At 38.2% G+C, this 19,771-nt stretch overlaps 2 protein-coding genes across 2 annotated transcripts in view; both read right to left on the bottom strand.

Moving 5' to 3' along the window:
• The window catches only part of LOC128518710 (sialoadhesin-like), a 1,187,000-nt gene that overhangs the window by 278,379 nt on the left and 888,850 nt on the right, over positions 1-19,771 (bottom strand). The window lies entirely within an intron of this gene.
• On the bottom strand, positions 1,158-18,534 carry LOC128518531 (sarcalumenin-like). The gene is made up of 7 exons (XM_053491686.1): positions 18,455-18,534; positions 6,272-6,751; positions 5,293-5,388; positions 4,952-5,047; positions 4,268-4,384; positions 3,819-4,052; positions 1,158-3,357 (listed from the first exon to the last, which is right to left on the bottom strand). The coding sequence occupies exons 1-7, from the start codon at positions 18,504-18,506 to the stop codon at positions 2,462-2,464; spliced, it is 1,971 nt and encodes a 656-aa protein (XP_053347661.1). The 5' UTR covers positions 18,507-18,534; the 3' UTR covers positions 1,158-2,461.

Raw genomic sequence — 19,771 nt, 5'->3', positions numbered from 1 at the left:
GCAGAGTAATCTCTGTTATCCGTTATCACCCAAGTAAGGATGGGTTCCCTGTTGAGTCTGGTTCCACTTAAGGTCTATTGCCATCTCAGGGAGATTCTCCTTCAGCACCGTCGCCCTCGGCTTCCTCATCAGGGCCAATCAATCTTATTTGATTTTGATTCATATATATTTTCTCACAAATTTCATACTCATTTCCATAATTTTCCTTTGCTTCTGTAAGGCTGCTTTGCAACAATGACCCTTGTAAAAAGTGCTACATGAATAAAATAAAATTGAAATTAATTGAAATAAATAAAAATGGTTGAATTGTTTTGCAGGCAGCATATTCTATTTTTCGTTTCCTTAAAAAAGGTATTAATAGCAAAATCTGTCTATATATTACATTCACATTAGGAACGACGACCCCTAAAGAACTGATCCTGGAATCTCCCCTAGAATGGTGTGAAAAACAAAACGGCAAACATTTTGGGTGAGCAGAAGCTCTGAGGGTGCTGGGATCAGATCTTCTTCAATCTAAATTAAGTAACAAACAATACTCTTGACAAACGTGAGTGTGCAGAAAAGTAAAGGAACAAACATTGAAAATGGTGTTTGAGGTTGGGCTAAGACCAAATGAGAAATGTCGGCTGGTCTGGGGAACTTGTCCTGCTGGGACATGCAGATGGTAGGGTTGAAGCCATGGGCCAAACATTCCTTGCATCAATCATTCAGGATAGTGGTGGTGGTTCATTGGTGTGGGGAATGTTCACTTTGTTTTCTTATCTAAAAAAGTTGCCAAATGGTGTAAACATCTGACAATTGCAACAATGTCTCGTGGAGACATTTGACTGTTTTCCTTTTTGTGACTGGGGTTAAACATGGGGTTAGTACGGCATTAATGATAATCTACATTAACAATTATCCCACTGAGAAGTCCTCCCAAAGATATAGTGTATACGTACTGAGTGTATTTTTCCTCCTTAATTAAAAGCACTTGTGGTGCTGCATGGCTCCCCCAAGTGTATACTACATGCCAGAGCACCATTTAAATCTGCTCAGTGTTTGAACAGATCAGATCTGTCACTTTATCCTTAGTTTAATCCAACAAAGTGTGGTGTAAATGTGCAATCCATTCATCTACACATAATAACTGTGTAGTGCAGAATGAACACACATGGTGAAGAACAGGTCAAGCTTTAATTAAAAGTTACATTTTACATGCAGTGCTACACACTTTCGTCAAAATGAGCTTCTTATGAGAAAATATTCAGGAGGCAAATGTACAGTATGGTGAAGTTAAAAAACCGAGTTGTGCTCTGTAAAGACTAAGTGACAGTTTAATAAACATCAATCCTGATACACTGTGTGAAGGAAAAGTGAAAAATACTGTAAGGTGTAAAACTGAAAAGAAAACGTGAAGTCGTGTTTTTAACTTCTTGTATATAAATAAACCACACACTTCTGTCCAATAAAATCTGATTATAATGTATTTTTATTTTCTTCACTTTTGATTAGACTGTTTGCGGCTTTGACTGAAAAAAAAAAAAAAAAACTTAGTTCCTGTTAATTTTTTATCCAGAATCCATCCATCCATCCATCCACTAATCACACTGTAAAAAATTATATCTTAGCAAATAAAAATATCTAAATATAGTTCATTATATATACATTCATCTACAATTTCTTACAACAAACCAAATATAGGATTATAAGGCTTACTTCTAATCAAACATTACAATTTCAAGCTACGATTGTTCCATTGGCAGAAAATTTGGATACTTGCAGAAATTTATGTATTTATTGAAAGAATCAAAACTTAAAGCAAGACATTTTCTCTTACAATTTTTTAATAACATGACTAGAACTAATCTTAATAATTTTATTTTTGGGTTTGTTGTAAACATGTTTTAAGAAATGATAGATAGATTTGGCTAGATTCAAGAATAGTTCAGTTGCTAAGATATCATTTTTGCAGTGCATTCATTTATTCAGTCATTCATTTCTTTATTTTATTTATATTTCTTCATTTATGCCTTCATAGAATGCTTTATTTATGTATTCATACTTTTTAGTGGCTCTATGCCCTGAGTCCAGATTAATCTGTTGTGCAACCCAAAACAATATTTTTATCAAACATTCATCCATCCATCCATTTATTCACTCACTGATCGTTCATTCATCCACTCATTCATCTAGATATACATCCGTACGTGCACTAATCAATTATACATTCATCCATCCACTGATTCTGATCACTTATCCATCCATCCATCCATCCATTCATCCATCCATCCATCCATTCAGTCAGTCAATCCTCTATTCAATATCTCTTTATTAATTAATGCCTTTATTTAATGTGTTGTTTATGTATTCACACTTTTAGTAGCTCAATGCCCTGAGTCCAGTATGGATGGAAGCTGTTGTACAACCCAAAAATATGAACCTCCACCTCCACCCCCTGTCCTCTCCCTCACTGCCTCCTTCAATGCCTTCTCCAGGGGTTCTTGGGTTTCTCCTCTACCTTGATCTTCTCATCTACTTTGGGTTTCTCCTGCACTTTGGGTTTCTCCTCTACCTTGGGCTTCTCCTCTACTTTGGGCTTCTCCTCAACCTTGGTCTTCTCCACCTTTGGCGCCTCCTCTGTTTTGCCAAGACTGGCCAGCAAACCAGGCAGCTCCCGTGTGATGGCGCTCTCGATCTTCTCCAACAAGCACCCATTCCTCCAGCCACAATGCTTCTGCAGGAGCTTGAACTCTTTCAGTGGGTTTACATTGAAAAAGTCCTGGTACACCTCTGGCTCTGGGAGATCAAACTTGCTCACGTTAGTTTTGGCCAGCACTGATTTGTAGATGTAGAACCGGTCGGGTTCATCCACGATGTCCTTCATCACCTCATGTGGGTCACCAAACCAGCCAAGCCTCTCATGGTATGTTTGGAGATAACGGTCAACCAGGAGAGCATGAACACGAACACGGATAGCGTGGCGCCGCAGGAAGGCGATTTTGTTCTCCAGCTGGTTCTCGATGGCCTGCTTCAGGTCCTCCAGGAGGGAGACCTCCTCATGAATGAATAGTTTTTGGACAGCATCAATTGTGTACTCCTGAGGCCTGAACGAGCCGACGTAAACACGTGGAGGCTCTGTCACGTTGATCAGTGGTGCCAGGCTCCAAAAGAGAGCACCATACACACGCATCAACTCCTGCGGCACCAGGCTGTCAGCTTTGTTCAGGATGATGCGGATTTGCGACTCACGTCCTTTCATTTGCCTGAAAAGCGTCTCTAGCTCCAGGCCCACATCCAGCTTGGTGGGGTCGAAAACCAGGAAGATCAGGTCTGCTCGATCGATGAACCACTGGCACACCTCGTTATAGGGATAACCTATGGAACACAATAATTAATACTTAATTTTCTTTATGTTACCCAGAAAAAAATACATGGAAAAATACACCCAAAAGGGAAAAAAATGGAATACTAAAGGGTTTATACTATAAGAAAAATTATAGAAATTCTCTATAGGATTCTCTCCAAGGCAGCAGATCCAGAGGACAGTGTAAGGATCTGAATTTCCCACACACCTCTGTATTACACACTGTATTACAGTATATTAATACACTCAATATCAATGTTAATGTTTCTAAAGGAACAGGGACTTGGACTCTTCACATAATCTACAGCTAATCATAAACAGCATTTAGCAACCAAAAATGAACAATTCTTGAAATGGAAGTTTTCCATAAAGAGACATTTCTCTAGTTATTATCTATGGGAAGAGTCTCCAGTATTTGCGCTCTATAATGCTCGGTAAGTTTTCCTCCACAGGACAGAGCAATCTAGACTACCTCTTTCCTGCTGCTTGCGGTTCTCGATGATCCCTGGTGTATCTACTAGCGTGACCCGCTCCAGCAGCTTGTGTGGCATCTCAATGCCCACCAGTTTCTCCAGGAAACCCTGACCGAACTTCTCCAGGGTTGAAAACGAGCGGGAGGGGTCGGTTGCCATTACGATGCCCTCAATGGTGCGCACTTTCTCGCCATGCATTATGACCATGTACTCGGAGGTGGTGGGCTCGGCACCTGAGGAGAGGGCAGTCAGTCAGAAAAGCAAAAAAGAAGAACCAGGTAATAATTAAACACCACCAATGGGATATCTTTTAAATTGTGCCAATGTCTCCACCAATATTTTAACTAGTTTAGGATTATAAAATTTGTGATGTTTCCATTCAACGTTTCTTATCTGTAAAAGTTGGTGGACAAATAAAACAAGGTTCCCAGATTATTCCCAGCGATACCTGTGTAGAGTTCTTGTGGTTTGTTGTGCAGATCCAGCAGATAGTTGATCATGGTGGACTTGCCAACACTCCAGGGGCCCAGAAACAGCACCATGGGTTTGGAGGCGATTTCAACATCTAAAACCCAAGCAGAGACAACAATTATTTGAAACGCACAATTTCCAGAAGAGGGCGACATCTCTACCCTTACTCTCCACTAGGGTAACCTATAGTACATGCCATAATATACAATAAATAACTGATTTGATACTTCAGACTCTACCACAGTTGGCCAGAGTAGGTACTGATGCAGTCCATGTACCACCAAATGTTGGTGAATAGCATGGAATTTATTGGGTACCACAGTAAGTACCTTCAGCAAGTACTGTATATAATATGGTATGTTTGTACATACTGTACCATATTACATGTTAGTACTATACTACTAGTATGGCATCGTACAGTCAGTACATGTACTGTCCTTCCAAAGTATGTTGCATGGTAGAACCATAAATCTTAGTGTGGTATTGTTACTATATCAGCAGATACTTACCATGGTACTATACAGTCTATATCAATGGACAGGTACCACCATGGAACTTATTCTTATAGAAAAATACTACTTCAGGGTAATAATCCCATTACTGATCACTATGTGGTGATAAATTTGGTTATAGTTTTTAAAAAGGGCTAGGAGATGTTTACCTGAGACCTCATGCTGCCTGAGCTCCTGATACTTGTACACCTCCTCCAAAGGCTTGATGGCTGTGTGGTAAATGTGTTGCAGCTTCTTCACGATGGCTAGCGAAATCGAGAGACAAAACCAGAAAGACTGAGAGAATATAATAGAGATGAAAAGATTCATGAAAAAAGCAGAGCAATTAGGAAAAGGTTAACCTCGGGGCACATTCTTGTTTATTAACCCCGTCTTTTGTTAAGTCATTAAGATAAATAAATTCAAACTATACTCTCGCTTTTAGAGTTATCATGGACATGGACAGCACAAATGACAAAAAAATGTGTTTGGTTATGTGCGTGTATCCAACCTGAAAAGCGCTGTGCAGGGTCAGTCGTCGTCAGACGTAGCGTGTTCTCAAGGTGAGACCGGTCCCTCATCTTAGGACCCACTGGAGGGTTCTTTCCTGGGGCCAAAAAAATACAAGAAATGTCATCTCAATGTCATCAGTGTCACCGCAGATAGATTTCCTGTTACAGCATCATTTAATGGTGTGGCTCTTAAACCTGCCAGAACCAAAGGTCCGATTTCATTTAATTTCCTCATGTGCACATTTTAAAAACCGTGATTGCAGGAATGTTAAGCCGTTCCCCAGCAGCAGCTGGCCTGGGAACATGTTGTTATAGAATGTCGTGGGGGTCTATTGAGTCCGTAGAGCTATTTATGTAGTGGGCTTATTCCTGAGCTCTGTGGTGTCAAGTTCTCGAGAACGGAGAACAGAGAGGACGAGACTTCTTCCTTTTATAGTGTCGTTAACACTTTCAGATTCTATTGTAAGACTATATAGAAATGGTAGGACACTATTATTGTGGAGTCGTTTTTTAAAATTATTATATTTTGTTATATATGTTATACAGGGTGGGCCATAGATAATTAGCCCGCCTCTGATACACTGGTATCGGTGGCGGGCTACGTTTCCGTGGCCCACCCTGTATCTCGCTCTACTAGTTCAATCGCACTGTTGAGGAAAGACCGAAATCTAGATGTATTTGGGAAAAAAGCTAGCTAATGTAAATGTATTGGTAAATATACATTTGAATGTCTTTGAATTTAATAGCAGGAAATAAATGTCTGAATGCAAGCACAACATTCTTTTGTAATCTGTAGTAAAGATTAGTACAAAAGCTAAATCCAATAATGTGGTAACTGTATTAGGTTACACACCCTGCTCCTAAAATACATAAATTCTCCAGAATCAAACACATTTTTTAACATTGTGTCTATATGTGTTTATATTCCACCGAAATCTTTACTACTCCAATCTTTATTATATAATCACACCAGTGTACCTTTTGCTGAGCTTTTGAGAGCTGGCTTCTTTAACTCTGATTTCTTCACATCTGGTTCCTTTCCTGGTTCTTTTACTTCCTTAGGGATAGTCAACTTAGTGTCTACTAGATCTGCTTCTGCTTCTGAAACCTTATCAGTTGCATCTCCCTCAGTAGACTCATCATCATCCTCTTCCACCATCTCAGCTTCTTCAGATGCTTCTTCTACTTCCTCTTCACTCAGCCCTTCAGCTGCTTCACTTGAAACCATCTCATCGTTGTCACTGTCCTCCTCCTCACTGGTTCCATCCCCTCTGGTTGGAGGGACCAACTTCGAACCAGAGCTGCAGGGCTGGCAAACAGTTCGCTCAGGTGCAGGTGTGTCATTAGAGGAACTCTGGCTGATCTCCTCTGTGCCGTCACAGCAGGGGAACATGTCGGCCTCTGGCTGCAGCTGCAGACGCACCAGTGCTTCATCTTCAGGCACCTCACTCACCGAATCTAGAAGAGCACATTAGTGGATCTGTAAGGCTAGACACTGGAAAATGTCGCACAAGATTCTTTTAAAACACTATGGAACTTCCAAGACATTGAAATTTGAAAAGCTTTAAGGCTGTCTGGAAAAGAGAACAGACAATAGGATCTGTACCCCAGTCACTACATATAGAGTTGAGAATAGTGAACAAAGGTACAAACTCTTTGCCTCAAGTAACTAATTGACTTGACATTAGAGACTAATCTGAAGTACCTAATCTGGAGTAAAACAGCAGGCTACTCATTCTGTGCCTCAAGCAATTGATTCTAGAGACATCCCAAAAAACATCCGAATACCAACCTTGAATACTGAATCTAAAAAAATATATAGAACATTGTACTAATTCTATATCAATTGTTTTATACAATTTATCTATCTCCATAGACTCTAGAGAAAAGTGAACTTCAACATCAGACCCTGAATCCTAAAAAAAAAGGAGAAGAAGAAAGTACTGGGTATGTACTTTAGACATTGGTTTTAGACCGACAAGCTTAAGCCTGAGAGAGGGTTAGCTTAGTGGTTACATTGTTGGACTAAAGTTTGGAAGGTCCCAGGTTCAAACACCTGCTGCTGTTGGGCCCTTGAGTAAAGCGTCTAACCCTGAAGTGTTCAGATGTGTAATGAGATAAAAACGTGAGTCACGTAACATAAATTGACGCACTGCAAAACATGACATCTTAGCAAGTAAAATGTTCTTGAATCTAGTCAAACTATGTTGTTGTTGGTCTTTCGGGTCGCCACAGCGGACCATTTGGTCTGCACATCAACTTTTTTTGTCAGGTTTTACACCGGATGCCATTCCTGACGTCACCCTCCCATTTCATCCAGGCTTGAGACCGGCACTGCATCCAGTGGCTGGGGTTTGGACACTGGCTGGGAATCGAACCCAGGCCTTTCACATACTGTAGCAGACAAAACAGCTACCACTGAATTGGAAAAAAAAGTTCTTGAATTTTGCTTTTTTTAAGAAATTCCTAAAACCTAGCAAATCTTTGCTTAAGATGTTAGTGCAATTAAGTTAGAAATATGCTTAATAATATTATATTTTGTTTGTTTTCATCTTAATTTAAGAAAGTGTAAATTAATATTACTATAATTAATTTTTTTTTTGTGGGTATTTTAAACCAGGAGTCAGGAGTGATGGATCGTGCAGCCCTGACCAGGAAAGGAACAGTTACATAAGATGAATAAAAAGAAGATCTGGGTAACTTATGGACCAGAACAACAAGAGTTGGTTTCATATCACAGTCAACTCACTACTTTACAATCCACAACACAATCACAACACAATCACTGCAGAAATTAAAAACACTTCTCTGACATATGAATGTCTGTCTGTGTGCCCACGTGAGTGAGAAGAGATATGCGCAGCGTAAGAGCGCCAATGTCAAATACCTTGGTCAGAAACCATCATCTGACTGCTGCCATTTGCGACAGTGACGTCTTTGTATCTGACGCAGATCAAAATAGACGGCTTGTGTGCAAGCCAGAATGTGATTTTCCTCATAGGTCTGGGACAATGAATCTTTCGGGATTATGTGCCAGGACTATAAAATATGATCTACCAAAAGCATCAAATTAATTTAACCCACCAGATAATGATGACTTGGTTATGACAAGTATTGTGCTTTTTAAAAGTGGCTGCAGTTTTAAACATTTCAAAGCGCTAATCTTTAGTCGGTGCTTTACAGTACACAGACTAAAACGATACAGTGTGGTTCTTAAATGTCATGACATACAAGAACTCTGCAGGGAACTGTGCACTGACCCCGAGCGTCTCTGATAGACAGTGGGGAAATGTGTGTGACAGCGTGTCTGAGTTAAAGCTATGCCCGGATCACAGACCTTGATCTCTCTTGTGTGACCAGCTAGAGTTTCAGCCCAGTGTTATAAAAGGATGCTGCTGCATAGTGACTGACAGAGACTCAGCTCCGCAAGAGGAACCTCAAAGCCTAATTGGAGACTGGAGCTAGCGCAGGGATTTCGAGCCAACAGAGTTTACTGACTGACAGCAACACCACCAAAGGCCATGGAAATATAGTTTAGATTCTGATTACATAATTTTCTACATTATGCAGACATATTTCACATGACAGGGGTAATCATTTATATGAAATAAATTTTGTCAGGCAAGGTTTAATAATGTTTATGGAAGGTGTCTCCAGTATCAATGCTTTTTAACAATTGGATATAAAGTCTTTGAGAGAGAGAAGTTCACATACTTCATTGTTAAAGGTTAGTGTAGGAACAACTCTTTATAGTTGCATGAGTTATTTCCTGAAAGAGCCACAATATTAAACATCTTTCATTATCACAATACAATAATTGATGGATGACACAGTTGTGGTGTAAGATAAAGAACATACAGTACTGGAGGATGTGCAGTTTTCGAAAAATTATTAACTCCAGGGTTTTAACAGTTTCAGGTAAGGGTTTTAATTCCACTTCACATCATTGATGATGTCGCCTCCCAACAACAAGTTGCATGTGAGATTTCCTATAAAAAATTGCTCCAAGAACCAATTGTAAAGAAACGATTCCAATTAGAACCCATTGTTCCGACACGATTCCAAGGAGAAACCTGTTGTACACAAATGGTTCTAAGTATGACGGTTGAACAGAAATGATTCTAAGCACCAACTGTACAGAAACGATTTCAAGTAGAACATACTGTACAGAAATAGTTTCAAGAACCAATTATAAAGAAAACATTTCAATAAGAACCCAATGGCAAAAACAGTTCCAAGGAGAACTCATTGTAAAGATATGGTTCCAAGAACCAATTATAAAGAAAACAATTCAATAAGAACCCAATGGCAAAAACAGTTCCAAGGAGAATCCATTGTAAAGATATGGTTCCAAGCAGAACCAATTGTATAGAAACGTGTCCAAGAAGAACCCAATAAAAAAAGAAAAGGTTCCAAGGAGAACCAATTGTACAGAAACAGTTCCATGTAGGACCCATTGTACAGAAACGGTTGCAAGGAGAACTTATTTTACATAAATGGTTCCAAGGAGTAACCAATGTACAGTTTTAGGCCAACATAGTATTTCCAAAGTTTGAATGTTTAATTTTTGTTTTTTAGAAATGCTGCAGGATCAAAGGTGTCTACTGGAGCTGGACATTTAATTGCTTTAATTTTGCTTCCGAAAAAAAGGCCCTGTAAAACAAAAGGAGCGCTTGGTGTATTAGCAGAGCAGCTTTGATGTCAGATGCGAACGCGAGGTGCTGGCCTGCCTCTGTGATTCACGGGTACCAAATTACCCTTGGTGTGAATCAGCTCTGGAAATAGCATCGAGAGAATAGTGGCTGCTGTTTGTGTGTGGAAGTAACTCGAGCAAGGTTTAGCCACATCAGTACACACACACACACACACAAACTTACAGGCATACATACTTACATTACATAAGTAGGTAAATTAATATATAATTACTTTTATTGTAAAAACCTGATAGCTATTTCTTTTGTACCCAAAAATCACAGTAGTCTTTATGTTTTACTTTTCTATATACCTTCCCTGTGTAGTCAAACACTTTAATGCTATAGAGACACAGTCAGTACAACCAAAAACGTGTTTCCTTGGCATATTTTGATGGCCCAGATGAAGGAGGATTATTTAAAAACATACCATTCTGAGAACATAAAGCTGCAAGTTACAATAGATTATTTTATAGCCTTTATAGCAATGTTGTTTAGAAGAAAGTACAGTAGGAGCTGGGATCTAGCATTGACCATAGATAATTTACCACAGAATATTCCAATTCCAATTTCCCCCTCAATAAAGCTAACTGAATCAATGCATAATCAACTCATTTGTGACTCATTCTTTGCTAAATGTGCAAAAAAAAAAAAAGTTAGCAAATTGAACATAATAACAAGATTCATAGAAACTTGCTATATATAAATTAATGTTATTTGTGTTCTTCAAGGATTTTATAACTTGGTCTATAAGGCACATAGTATTATTTTCCTCTCAAACAGTTTTCAACATAGGTCTTAACACTATATGTCAAACTGTTAGCAAACGTCCTGTACTTTATAGCACCGGGCAAAATTTAGGGAGCCTCAGATGCTTAAGATATCTTGTCTGATAACTTCTTAAAGTCTGATTAATAAATGTGTGGGAAAGTTAAATAAAATGATTACACTGAATTGCTTATTTTAACAGGAACCAAGACTTAAACAGCAAATCCATGCTAATGTGGCTAATGCTAAAACAATAGGTCTTTTTTTTCCTCCAGCAGAGGGCACCACTTAGCCTTTTAGCTCTTCCCACCCACCACGATGTACCAGATCCCTGATCTCATTAGACAAAAAGCTCGCAACTTAAGTGTATAAAATGCTCACACCCTTTTTTTTCTTTTTAAAGAGTCATAAGAACATATTACTGTTACGTCTTACAGTACATGATAATGACCCTATGTTGCTTTAGTTTTGTTATATACATTATATTTTATCCAACTACAATAATTTCCAATAATTCTGGAATTCTTTAAACAGCTATCAGTTATTATAAAATAACTGTTTTAATGTTGTAATCCTTTTATATTTATTTAATAAAAACAACACTATACTTAAACTTGAACTTTAACATCAATCCAGAATAAATTTAAGTGCTTTTAACTTTTAATCTTCCATATTAATATATGTAATAATATAAAATGTTAAAGCTAGCCAAAAATGACTCGGGAAAAAAAACAGGCCTTTTCATCTGTAATAAATGTTTACCATGTGATAAGTAAACTGGTAGTCTGATTGTACTTGTATCATGATATAAAGTGCCATGGTATTGTTTGCTGAACTAATAGTAATATTTATATAGTTTGGTACCGTTCTATGTATCTACTATTAATTAAATATCATAGCATGTTGAAACTCTTAATATTGCATACAGTACTATGGTACAGCCTGTACTATACAATACCGGTAGATCGCATTAACATGTCTAATATGGTACAGTATGTAGAAACACATCATATAAGATACCTGTTGAACTTTTGTAACCGCTGTGGCACCACAAAGTACCATGGTATTCTACAATGTATTGTGGTACACACCATAGCACCACCACGGTACCCACTGAAGTGCCACAGTACCTACTCTGGCTCTTTATAAAGTCCTATGTTGCCTACCATGGTAATGTCTAAAGTCTGAACAAAACTTGAACTGATTAAATAGCTAATTTACCCAAAATGTACTAAATAACTAATATGCTTTCTGACTAAAATTATTTATCTATGCTTAGTGAGATACTACTTAGTGAGACAGAACTTAGCATTTTAACTATTTTATTGTTTGAGTTAAACCAGTAGCCACGTTAGCCAGCAAGTGTCAGCCTAATGGCAGGTAGGAAGGTGATGCAGCAACGACTAAATTATATGCACGTATTAATTCTGTCTTTTTTATTAATTACCCTGCGCAGAAGTGCAGAGCTCATGGGAGACTTTTTCCCTTTAGAAAATGTGAAGCCGCGCAGGCTAACCTTCACAGAATCGCTAGAGGCAGCCATGATGGAAAATTAAATTAAAGTTAATGTGGTTAGGGAATCAGGGAGTCCTCTGTCTAGAGGGCATTCCCACATTACCCAAAGGTTTAGGCTGTTTTTTTTTTTTTTTTCCATGTTGCGGTGTGTCTATCATTTAGCATAAAATGCTAACTCACTTCTTTGAGACAGAATACTTAAGGAAGACTTTAAGAAACACTTTATTATTTATGATAAATTATGAACACAAAAAATAAAACTACTTGGAGGCCTGTGGTGACCATTGGATTTATTCCCAATTTACAACTGTGGTGGGACCTCCGGTCAATAATTACATGTGCATTCACACATTACAGGCAATTTGAGAACGCCAACTAGCCTAATCTGTATGTCTTTTTACTGTGGGAAGAAACCGGACTGCCTGGAAGAAAACCCACCAAGCACAGGGAGAACATGAGAACTCCATGCACACAGACCCAGAGGCAGGAATTTAACGCGGATCCTGGAGGTGCGAGGTGACAGTTCTAACCACTTAGCCACCATGTCGATGTGTTAGAGCCAGACGCTACCCAGCAAACATTGGTCTAACGGCAATGTTGTGTCCCTAGTCAAAAACAGTCGCATTTGATGGCATTAATTGGTAAATATGCGACACATATCATTTCCTTAAAATGCATTCAGATACATTTGGACATCTACAGTTGTCTGGGGTTGCATGTATAGCTGTTACTTTGCCTTTTAGCTAAGTGTTGTTCAATATATAGCCTCCATGCAAAAATTGGACGATTGGTGACCATTTATGACAGCTGTCATAAATCAGATAACATCAAATATGTCCTTTCAACTTTCATTTTTAAACTATTTTTCAATCATGACGAGACATATAGGAGGGACGTCATTTCAACGGTCATCAAACGTCCAAATGTTTGCTGGGTAGCAGTGAGAAACCTGGATCCATTAACGGATTCAAATCTTCACTGAACAGATCCGAGTCTCACGAGTACTTTGAGTCACTTAAGTCAGTAGGGATTCTGATCGGATTTTTCTATGGTATTTCACTAGAGGGCGCTCACTGAATCCCTAGAATCCTCCATGAATAACTCATTAATCTTACACACAGAGTCCCCCGGACCTGTCTGTTTCACTCCACGCTACAAGTCCACTGAATCCCAGAGCTCAGATGAATCTGCCAGAACACGTATAGTATACATGTATGGTATTTTGAGTTTGTTTTGTTTTTGACCATGAAAATATAAGTGACTGAGAATCAAGAATTATCAATGCCAAATGTTTATTTTAATGACAAATGCATTTAGAAATAAGTTTAGACAATAAAAAATATAACAACATGTAAAAGTACAAATCACTCACAATCTGGCTAATATGAAAATAAAAAACATTACATTTGATTTTAAACAAATGTGCAAAACCTTTTCAAATAAAGAAATAAATTGTATACAGTAAATATATCAGAGGTACCTGAATTTTTTTTATTTTCATGGGCTAAAACAGGCTATCGGGTATGGTTTCATTTAATGAAACAAGATAGTAAAGCCAGGATTCGACCTATAATACAGTCATCATTGTATCCATCAAGGTAAAGCATCATACACTTAACATTTCTATTTTGGTGGAGTTGTCTTTTTGGAAACAGGGTTGATGTGATACGCATGCCAGAGCTGTGTTTTTTTTCTTTTTAATCCCAGTTTGTCTTAATACACATCAACATCACGCCAACTTGTGACAAATATGTTTGGGGAAAATGAAAGCAGATTATAGAGCACAATCACACAATCTTGGAAAAGTGAAACAGCTGCGGTTTGTTGTGTCACTGTGATACAGGTTCTGCTTTGGCAGGGACCTTCCAGTAGAGGGCGCTCACCGAATCCCTACAATCCAACTGTAACTACACTCTGTGAGTCTGATGGATCTGTTGAATCCCCACACTTCAGATGAATCAGATGAATCAATACCTCTCTTATGTTTCTAAACATGCAGGACAACTTAGTTAGCTACTCGTCCCTACACATACGAGCTAACAACTTCGGAGAAAAACTGAATGCTGTAATTTTAGGTTTGTATTTATCTATGTTGTTGTTTGCAACAAGATAACTTAGAAATCAACTGATCCGAGTCAATTAAAAGAAGGATTTGTTATTTAATCTGGATTTGCTCATCTCTACTAGAGCCCCTCAAAAGTCAGTGAGGAATAAACAAAACCTATATAATAACATAAGACTTATTGCCAAATTAAAATGTATTTTCTTACATTTTTAAAAGGAAATACATTTCTTTTTTTTTTTTTTTTAGATTTACTTGTCTAGGCACACTGGGCAACAAAAAATTTATTTTCTATCATGAAATTCCCTGATGGAATTTCCTACCAGTAGCAGAAGTTTATAGTTACATCAGTCTAAGCTACTTTCTCAATTTCTCCTACATATAGTTTTGAATGGTCCAAGCCCCGCAAAAATGTAGTACTATTTATCAAAGACAACTTTGTTATTAGAATATAATCCGTAGCACTTTAACACTGATAGCACTTTCTGACACGTTGATGTAGCGTCATCTGTCAAGGCACCAGTCAATTATTAAATGAACCATGCAAATAATGTGCAATAAAACAGAAACGATAAAAACAAATTCACTGGAAATAGCATGGATTTATGGGTATTTTAACATATTTTTGGTAAACGAGGTTAGGAGGGACTGATGGTGCTATCGATGGTAGAGTGAGTTTACACTGGGTTGCCAGCTTAATGCCAGATTGTATCTGAGCAGTTGAGGGTGAAGGACATTGCTCAAGGTCCCAACAGTGACAGTTCAAGGGCACTAGGGCTTAAAGTGGGGACCCTCCAATCAGCAGTCCAATAAGTTAACCACCACACTACCCCGGCCTCTATTTGGTGTCTAGTTAAAAGCAAAGAACCAGAATTTTAAGACATTTAAAAACAAGGATTTTTTTATGCAAAGCGGTCATGATTTGTTGATTGAAAAAATATACCCATAATTTGTTCTCATTATCCACATAAACACCATATTGGGCTTATGTCAGTCTAATGGATGCACACTGGCGTCAATTTCAATCCAAAAATCACACTGGATTAACAAACCTTATATTTACATAGATATTTGAATGTTATAGTTCAAACTGCACGAAAGAACAGAAAGGAACGCCTCAGTGACCGCAATGTGGTTTATGAAGGTTGGAAAAAATTGAAGCCCTTAAAATGGAGCCAATTTTTGTTAAGGTTGAGAACGAAAAATGTCAGAAATAGCGACGTGTTTGTATTGGGAAAACCCCTAAGTGCTAAAACAGGCCCTTACTGTAGCAGCCCTAGCTCTACTGTTCCTGTAAAGAATGTCCCTAGAAGGTCAGAGAGACGGAAATAAACAGTGCTGAAGTGATGGCAGCTGCACGGACGGTGGACGGTGTGTGTGTGTGAGTGTGTAATGGGGAGGGTCTTTTAAGAGTGGAAATGTGTGTGAGATGTATGTTTAAGGGATGGCCATGCTACGTCATATTTTTAATGATTCCCACGCCGCCATTAGCCATTTAGCTTCAAGCATGGATTTCACAAGATTACTATTAAGGTATTATAGTTCATAAATGATGAAACATCACTTTGATGTTTTGTATATCAATCAGCCGTAACATTTAACCCACTGTCGGGTGAAGTGAATAATATTGATTACAGTGACACCTGTCGGGAGATATATTAGGCAACAAGTGATCAGTCAGTTGACGCGTTGAAAGCAGGAAAAATGAGCAAGCGTAAGGACTTTTACAATGCTCCATACTCCGATGGCTAGATGACTGGCTCAGAGTTTCGCAAAAACAGCAGGTCTTGCAGGTAAAGTGTTTCCAGTGAGCATCGCCAAAAGTCCTCAAAGGAAAGGTGAACCAGTGAATCGGTAACTGAATGCCCAAGACTTACTGATGAGTATGAGGAATGAAAGCTGGATATCTGGTCCTGTCCCACAGAAAAGCTACAGGATCTTTACTTTGCTGAAAAAGTGATATACAGGTGACACCATATATCACAGCATGATGTGTCCAGGGCCAGGTACCTGCTGCCTGTGCTCATGCTGACCCGTGTTCTCCACTAAAAGCTCCTACAATATGTGTGTCAGAACACACTGGACCATGGAGCAATGATAGATGGGGATCTAATCTGATCTGGTCTGATGAGTCACATTTTCTTTTAAGTCCTGTGGACGGCCATGTGTGTGTTTGTGAGTCACTTGCTTTGGGAAGAGATGGCACCAGGATGCACTATGGGAGCATGGGAGCAGAGGCAGTGTGCTGCACTGGGCATGCTCTGCTTTTTTTTTTGTTTTTTGGTGGGGCACAAGTGTATACATCTCTAACACTTTGTTAACTTGATAAAAAAAAGCTCTTCATGTTTGCATGTAAAAAAATTAAGTCTGTTAGAAGCAATTCAAGCTATACCATAGTCCAAGTTTTCCGTATTAACTTTTAATTAATATTAATAAATCCAGACCTATTTTCCTAAGATGTTAGGAATGTGAGATGTTTGAGGTGAGGATGTGATTTACGTGTACAGGTCTGTGCTTCCAATATTAAAAAGCTTATTGGCAATGAGATTTTTGCGGAAAGTTAAGCTGAGATTTTTTATTATTTTTTTGCTTTTTATTTGTAAAATAAATGAACAAAAATCCATATAAACATCCAAGGACTCAACAAGGCTTAGTTATAAGGGGTTTACTGTCAAATACAATTAAAATATTCTGGTATATGTATGTTTTTGTGTTGTGTTGCATACTCAGGTTCCTGCTAACTATCATGCCTGCTAGTTCGAAAATTCTGTCGCTAACGCTAAATTAGCGCATAGATTTTTAAACTTACACACATTACACTAAGTAAGCATCTTGGAAGTGTATTCATGAGAACAGCCATTTCGTCAGTTAGCTAAAACTTACTAACCAAGCTAACTGTAATATTACAGAACAAAAATCGTATGAAAATCTTTGTCTGTAGTCGGTTTCACAGACACCTCAAACAACTAGCCATGATTAGCTAGTCAAGCTAACAATTATTTCTACTTTTATATATGTTTTTTTCACAATGTCAGTTGTCATTAGCTGCTGAGATGAAAACAAGCTAGTTAGCTAAAATGGCAGAGATGCACAAAAAATATCTTCAAGTAAGTCTGAGTGAATAATTGGCTTAAAAAATTCATCGGAGGCAAAGGTATGAAGGAAATTTGAGTTTAGTGTATTATTAATATAAAGCTACCCATGTGCAAATTGGCTGGCAAGAGGGAAAGTTTGTCAAGTTGAACATGATCCGTCTGACATTCGCCTGCACTCGACAGAGCACTCCTGATCCTGAAGAAAACAAGACTCAACACTGCATATACAGTTTCTTTGGAAAATATTTTCTTAAAGAACTTTCAATACAGACTATGTGAGTAATAGAACAGATTACATGTGAACGATCTTTCAAGATTCCTTCATAACGGCTCTAATCTGAGGTGCTGTTTGTTAATTAGTGATTTCTGAGGCTGGTGACTCTAAATGAACTTCTCCTCTGCAGCAGAGATAAGTTTTGGTCTTGCCTTCCTGGGAAGGTTTTCATGAGAGACAGTTCCATCATGGTGCTTGATGGGTTTTACAAATGCACTGTTACTTAATTACCTAATGCCTAATGCCTAATGTGTTTTTCTTGTAGGTGTGAAAAAAAATCCAGTATTGTTCTAGAATATTGAAAATTTTGAAAGTAAATCCAAACTTTTGACTAGTATTGTATGTTATTGTTACATTTAATGTTGTGGAACAGATCTGGAAGTTTCTTTGGGATCAATAAAGTATCCATCCATCCATCCATCCATCCATCTACCATTAACAGTTAAGCAATAACAACAATTTTTTCCTTCCCTCTTAAGCCTCTCAAAAAACAAGAAGCACAAGAACACTAGAAGCACAAGCTCCTCTGTCCTAAATACTTTGTTTACGAATCCCATGTGAATCAGCTGTTACTACACAACTAGAACAAGCACCACAAAATCACATGTTCACCCTTTCCCATCTATTCTTTAGATACAGGACATAATCAAAAGTGTGTCCGCTCCTTGCATATTTCAAGCATCGACCGTATTCTAATTTTCCGAGTATCTCCAAATTTTCTGTTATTCACACTGAACAGAGAGAACGTGTTCTTACCGGCTGTGGTGAGGGCCAGCAGGGCGAACAGGCAGGACAGCACAAGCTTCATTTTTTTTCGACTGCCAGGGGTGACAAGCCTCTCCTGCAAGCTATATATACTCCCTCAGAAGGGCAGAGGGCATTTAGGGAACATGGAGGTGGGGCACAACTATGGCAGCTGCTCTGATTGACAGCAGCTGCTTGGGCCAATCGAAGAGCCGGCAGAAAGGTGAAAGAGAGATAGAGATGTCAGAGAGGAAATCCGACACGGGGAACAAATCCCATTAACAGGCCTGTTTTATGGGTCCATTTTGTTCCTAATACTGAGGTCAAATTATATTGAGATGTTTCGATATAGACTTTAAAACAGCATGCTGCATTAAAATGTGTAGACTGTACAAAATAGTTTTAATACATTTCTTCCTATCTCACTTACTCTGTGTCTCTTGATTCAACTAGGTATGATAATGGTGCAGAGAACACACAAACTGAATTCCTTCGCTTTGAGCAGATTCCTTCTCTTGGTCTTGTGTCACAATAGAATTCAAAGCCTGTTCTGGGGGACACTGGGAGAAATCCACCCTGGGTGGAATGTCAGGGGCACCATGCACATATGCAACAATCTAAAGGTTTTTTGGAGGGGGAAGGAAACCAGAGAACCCTGAAGGAACCAAGATGGGCAGGAGGAAGAACATGCTGAGAGATCAGAATAGTAACTAAAGATAGTATTAACTTTCATATTACTGTACAAAGAATTAGAATTGTGAGAATGATGTTCAATAAAAAGTCCACTGTTTGGTAAATACAGTTGTTTATAATATGGCAACTGATAATGTTCTACAGTTACAATAAAACGTTTTTAAAGGTTCAATGGTTAAATTATCTTTATTTCTACAAATAACCTGGAAGATATGTCGAACATAACTTTAATTAATCTCCGGCCTTAGTTAAGGGGTATTACTGTATGTAGACAGACAGACAAACATCAACTAGAAAGGATAGTAACACAATAAACATGTAGCAAATTGTCACTTATATAGAGTGTACAATAATAATAATAATAATAATAATAATAATAATAATACACATGTGGCAGAGACCCATGCTTCAGAACTGACTAAGAGAAAACAGAATATAATATATAAAAATATATAAATAAATATATGTAAATAATGAGATTAATATGTAGAATTTGCAGAATAGTGCAAATTCAGATTTAATCATGACATTTTGGTAGTCGCTAGTCTGAAATCCCTTCCATTTCAAAGGTGATTTTAGTTTTAGGAAAAGCCAGAAGGCTCATGGCACCAAATCTGGGCTGCAGCAGGGCGCTGA

Source organism: Clarias gariepinus, chromosome 3 (genome assembly GCF_024256425.1).
Source record: "Clarias gariepinus isolate MV-2021 ecotype Netherlands chromosome 3, CGAR_prim_01v2, whole genome shotgun sequence".
NCBI lineage: Eukaryota > Metazoa > Chordata > Actinopteri > Siluriformes > Clariidae > Clarias > Clarias gariepinus.
This window is presented reverse-complemented; position numbering and strand designations above follow the sequence as displayed.

Excerpts from the sequence above, each read along its gene's own strand:
- LOC128518531 (XM_053491686.1), bottom strand. The coding sequence starts at position 18,506 with ATGAAGCTTGTGCTGTCCTGCCTGTTCGCCCTGCTGGCCCTCACCACA. Across the intron at positions 6,752-18,454 it reads GCTGGCCCTCACCACAGCCG|ATTCGGTGAGTGAGGTGCCT; the intron begins GTAAGAACACGT and ends GTGCTCTTCTAG. Across the intron at positions 5,048-5,292 it reads CCCTGCACAGCGCTTTTCAG|CCATCGTGAAGAAGCTGCAA; the intron begins GTTGGATACACG and ends CGATTTCGCTAG.